This window comes from Ipomoea nil, unplaced genomic scaffold, assembly GCF_001879475.1.
Source record: "Ipomoea nil cultivar Tokyo-kokei standard unplaced genomic scaffold, Asagao_1.1 scaffold1179, whole genome shotgun sequence".
Lineage (NCBI taxonomy): Eukaryota > Viridiplantae > Streptophyta > Magnoliopsida > Solanales > Convolvulaceae > Ipomoea > Ipomoea nil.
This window is the reverse complement of record NW_017617607.1, coordinates 733,823-739,165: the sequence shown is the minus strand read 5'-3', so window position 1 is coordinate 739,165 and position 5,343 is coordinate 733,823. Positions and strand designations below refer to the sequence as shown.

Below are 5,343 nucleotides of genomic sequence, written 5' to 3'. Positions count from 1 at the left end.
ACATAAACTGAGTTAATAACAATTTAGTACCTCTTTTCAAAAAAAAAAAAATAAATAAATTAGTACTCCATTATAGTAATTTTTCTTCATTTATTTATAAATTATACATTTTGTGCTTAATTAAATCATCGAATTAGATAGTTTTACCTAATTGAATTCTTAACTGTTAGAATCAATGACTAAATCGAGAAAAGTCACTATAGTCGACGATTAAATTTGGTAACATCACTATAATAGAAGATTAACTTAGGTAAAATTACTATAGTCAAGGGTTAAATTGGATATTAATAGAAGTGAAATTACCAAACTATTTTATCATTGGACTCAATTAGGTAAAACCATTAAAGTCATGACCTAATTAAGCACAAAAAAATCATTTAGTACTAAATCGAGAAAAACCACTATAGTCGGGAATAAAAATCAAAATTATTTACTCTATTACAGTCATGGTAAAAATATATAGCAATTTTACACTACATGCTCTAATTTTTACATTCTTATTTCCACCTATTACTACAGCAATAATTCAACACCAAATATATAAATGTAGTTTTCTCATCACCACATACAAAACATGAATAATCAAGTTCGCTGGACAAGAACAAGTATTTAAGGATCTAACGACGACATCATTAAAAGACCGGACGATCTCTTTCTCTCTTTTTCTTCCCTGGTCGGTTCAGACTTGTTCTTTCAGCTCCTTGGCTTCCACTGATGTTGCTTCTTGACCTTTATTCATTGTCTAAGTAGAGATACCATGAATTGGATCAATCTCAGCCCTTGATTTCCATGATCATATTGATGAGGTGATATAATATTCCATCTCTTAGCTTGCATAATTAGAATTTATACTGTACTAAAGGAATACTTAATAACCATGACTGATTCTTTAATTTTATCCTTCCAGCTTACAATCAAACCCTCCCAAACTGCACTAAAAATAAGCAACAAAAAAAAAATTAATTAATTATCGAATTAATAAATAAAATAAAAAACAATTAATTAGTAGCTGTATTTAGAGACAGTGATAGATGTCTCACCAGATGTTTTGTAGGTCAGTTCTTTGTGTTATATTAATGGAATGAACACAAGTTGTTGCTGGTGAATCCGTTTTGATTAATGAATTTTTGTCTTTGGTCTTCCACACCCCACAATAGCTGTCCATTGCCCTGAAAATGATATATTTGTCACATAACCGTAATAATACAATACACTACATACTACATTATAGAGACATACTGTATCATGATACACCATATATATTTTTTTGTTCCATCTAATAAATAATTTTGTACAATCAATTAATATGTAACAAGATCAAACAACCTTGGTCATGTGTCCGAAGGTGCAGGGGAAAAAATAATGTAAATAGTGTTTTTTTTTTTTTTTTTTTTTTGTGTAATTTGCACAATGTTGTAGAAGGCCCTAGGCGCTAGTCGAGCGCCCATTGGGCGCCTAGCGCCTATAGTGTCTAGGCGGTCGAATAATAATAATAAGAAAAATAACACACCAAAAAAAAAACACTTTTGATCGAGTTGGCCGAGTTAGACGACTCGAAGGCCTAGTTGGCCAACTCAGACACTGGCTAACTCGAACGCCTAGTTGGCCAACTCGGACGCTGGCGGACTCGAGGGCTTAGGTGGACTAATTTTGACTTAAGAGTAAAATCTTTTCAACTTAGGGGTGTTAGGACTTGAGCACTTAGGCTGCCTAGTCGACTTAAGAGTAAAATCTCTTCATTTAGAGACGCCTTAGCACCTAATCTGCGTCAGAGATTTTTACAAGAGTGAATTTGCATGCATATATGTATATGGTATACCTGATTGAAAAGGTTATTGTTTAGGAGATGGGGTGGGTGTTGAAAGAGGGGCGGTGCAGAGGGGTCCAAGAGAGAGAAATCGTCGCAATTGGGAGGTGAAGAGGGTATTGTCAACACAGTATTTGCGTCAGAAACCACAGCTGGGGGGGTATGTGTGGTGGTAGGGTTACATTGCTGCATATTTGGCATTGGGAGTGTCAAGCCATTAACCCTCTGAATATTCATCTCCTGAAAATTTTATAAAATTTATTAATACATCTACCAAAATATAAACATATTTCCTTTCAATAAAAAAAAAAAAAAAAAAAAAAAAAAAAAAACAGAATATTATTTTAATTTTGAAAAATGATAACATACCTGGTCTGGTCTAACCATGAGAGTGTCCAAATCCATGCCATAGTCATAAAACATGGGACTCACTGAAGCAAGCTTCATGGACAGAAACTGAAGAAAAAAAGAGTTTTACTTGTTTAGTAAAACTGAAATTCATTTTGTTGAGCATCATATATATATATATATATATATATATATATATATATATATATGTCCATAAGCAGGTGAGAACTAACTTTAACCTGCTTACAGCGAACTTGTGAATGATTGCACCGCACTTACTACATGATTGCATCGCACCCGGATAGGATTGCACTGCAAGGTCCTCCAAACATGTCTGAGAACAGTAACAGTACAATCATTGAGTAGTTGCAGTGCAATCTTCACAAGTTCGCAGTTTGCCACTTAAAATTGGTTCTCAACTTTAATTTCTTAAAATGTAAGGTGTGGATATGTCCACACTGTTTACATGAGAGATGATCTCACTTGAACTCTGCTTTAGTTGAAAGGGAAGATTGTAATGAATTACCTCAACTTGATTTTGCAAGGATTGGACATAGTTGATTATTTCATCTAACATAAGGGCCTTTCCAGTAACCTGTTTTGAGTAAGACCACATGAACATTGTCAGACAAAGAAAGAAAGTATTTTACTGTATTGTTTCTACACAAGTTTAATAATTAACTTTTTTTACTAGTCTTGTCTTTGGGCTGTGAGCGTATGTGAATATAATAGAAAGACAAGTAAAAGACAATATGGTGAACTCCACATGTATATAATCACCTTGTCACAACCAGGAACAAGGCCTTGCAGTATCTTCATCCTTTCACTGATTTTCTCTCTCCTTACCTGAAAGGATACAGAAAGTAATACTATTTAATTATTTTTTGGTGTAACATATATACTTAATTCATAGCTAGCATTGATTATAGTCAAAATATGGTACCCTTTCAGCAAGACTGTGGCTGTCTGTTGCCTGGCCCCTTCTTGCCCTCACATGGATGTAGCCTGTAGGGGCCTCTTCGGGACATTTCTTGTCCTCTTTGGTCTTTTTCTCTTTGCCATCTTTCAATGCTTTACCATTGCCCCCTTTTCTCTGCCTCTTTCCTTCTTCACCCTCTTTCACATTCTGCAAAAAATATTGTGTTGTAGATACTATATCAGTAAAACAAAACAAAAAATTAGCACGTTTCAGAGCCTATTAGAAGAGGTAAATCACGGTAATTTAATGACTTAATAGACAGGTTAAATGTCGGGACGCACAAGGCATCTGTCCACTTTAGACATAATTTTCAGTAGCTCAGTAAACAAGACCAAATGCACAAGGCATCTGTCCATTTACTTGGGTGCACAAGGCATCTGCTTACTTTGGACATAATCTCCAGTGACTCAGCAAATAGGGGTAAATACCTGCAAGGTATCTGCCCACTTACTTTGAGCATATTCTCCACACTGCCGCTCTTAATATCAAACCTTAGTCTTTTTTTCAAATACTGTCTACTAAATTAAGTCAGTACGGATAATTTTATTTTATTTATTTATTTATTTATTTTGCATGAAAACAACAAAGAAAGGAAAGTAAAAATATATATATTTACCCTTACATTTCTCCAATTTTAAAAACACAAATGGAGAAAGAAAGACTGAAGAATTAAAATAGACACAGTTTTGGGGTTGTTGGTAGAAATATAGTTTTCTTCCAGTTTTGGTACCTTAGATTGAGCAGAGTTCATAGAAGAGGCATGCTTGGATTTCCTTTTCTTGGCCATTAATGGAGGAGATTGGTAAGTGAGTTGCTCCCCACTCTCAGGCTTGTTAGTAACAGAAGAAGAGGGAGAGGGAGAGAGAGAGGCCTCATTAATATTGTTTTTGTAGTGAGAGACAAGGCCATGGCTTACAGTGGAGAGCTCCTGAAGAGATTCAGATTGGTAAAACTGAGAAAAACAATCGTTTGGTTCATCCAAGAAGCTGGCAGAGGGCATCTTATAAATGGGGGGAGAATTGGGATGCAGAAACACTGATGATGTTGAGTCAAGAAGACATTGGTATGAAGGGAAAGTTGCCATTTCTCTGTCTTTTTTCTTTGGAATTGCAGATTGGATAGGAAAGGGCTGTAATTTCTTCAAGAAAATGAATTGAAGGGAGGGAAGGGATGAGCAGAAATTGGATTGTGGGTCTGAGGAAATCTCTAGTGGTCAGGTTTATATAAAGGCTATGAGGCAGAGGAAAGAGAAAAAACACAAGCCAAAAATATTGAAAAAAAAAAAAAAAAAAAGCTTTTTAATAATTGTATTTCATTTTTTTTTTTTTTGAAAAATGAAGCTCATCGTCCTTGTGTAAAGTATGCATTATTATTTATTATTATTATTATTTTCCTACATTTGACTGGTCTTGTCAAAGCATGGCAACGGGGGAAGATGGCCAGATGGGGGCTATTAAAGATCAGAGTATATATTTATCTACAGACATCTATACCTCAGTTTTATGTATGCAACTGTTTTCATATATGAGGTAATGATTTAATGCCATTTTTACCAACTTACTTTTACACAAAGCAAAATTCAATTTCATTCTATGTACCAGGTATATATTTTTTGAGTGACGGAAAAAATTCGCAACTACTTGAAGGTGTGCATTGAGTAAAATAACATATGGTATGCATAGCTGACTGATTCTAACCAAAAGCCATAACATTATGCAACTCAATGTACCGTTATGGTTACTAGGCTAACCATCTTAGTTGGGGTTGTCATGCCCAGCTAAGAGCAACCACACCAATGTTTTTTTCATGATTTTTTGCAAAGATAAAACTTACTTTTCAAAGATTTTGTAGGAGAAGAAAAAAAAGGGCAAATCGCGCGTTTGGGACGCACTTCGGTGCTTTCACTCAGACTGAAACCGTTGTTTTTCTATTTTTTTTAATTGTCTGGATTTTTTTTTCTTTCCTATTCCTCTTCCATTTTTTGTCTCTCTCCTATATGACTTTCTTAAAAATTGTGCAAAACTCAATTGTTGTGGATGCTCTAAGAAGTTAGGAGTAAAATTCATTGGGTGAATTATTTAAGAAAAAAAATTATATTTTAAACCCTTGAATTATAATGATATTGTCGTTTTTTGTTTTCTCCTAAATTAGGGTGTATTTAGGGCAATTTATATCGTGCATCACGGCGCACATAGCAATGTGTGCCCGT

The 5,343-nt window shown here is 34.5% G+C and overlaps 1 protein-coding gene across 3 annotated transcripts; it reads right to left on the bottom strand.

Annotated features, from left to right (window-relative positions):
• Positions 1–414: 414 nt before the first annotated feature.
• On the bottom strand, positions 415–4,344 carry LOC109183774 (transcription factor bHLH137-like). 3 transcript variants are annotated; one of them, XM_019333834.1, is made up of 8 exons: positions 3,865–4,344; positions 3,099–3,281; positions 2,936–3,001; positions 2,682–2,750; positions 2,177–2,263; positions 1,820–2,047; positions 1,041–1,169; positions 415–929 (listed from the first exon to the last, which is right to left on the bottom strand). In XM_019333834.1, the coding sequence occupies exons 1-7, from the start codon at positions 4,216–4,218 to the stop codon at positions 1,074–1,076; spliced, it is 1,083 nt and encodes a 360-aa protein (XP_019189379.1). In that variant the 5' UTR covers positions 4,219–4,344; the 3' UTR covers positions 415–929; positions 1,041–1,073. The 3 variants fall into 3 exon arrangements, with proteins under 3 accessions (XP_019189379.1, XP_019189381.1, XP_019189378.1); XM_019333836.1 differs by having other exon boundaries at positions 415–915; XM_019333833.1 differs by having other exon boundaries at positions 415–934; positions 3,865–4,343.
• Positions 4,345–5,343: the final 999 nt, after the last annotated feature.

Bases quoted from the DNA above. Each gene is read 5' to 3' on its own strand.
- LOC109183774 (XM_019333834.1), bottom strand. From the start codon at position 4,218: ATGGCAACTTTCCCTTCATACCAATGTCTTCTTGACTCAACATCATCA. The intron at 2,751-2,935 runs GTGATTATATAC...TACTCAAAACAG, and splicing joins TTGTTCCTGGTTGTGACAAG to GTTACTGGAAAGGCCCTTAT. The intron at 2,264-2,681 runs GTAATTCATTAC...TTTTTTCTTCAG, and splicing joins CCTTGCAAAATCAAGTTGAG to TTTCTGTCCATGAAGCTTGC.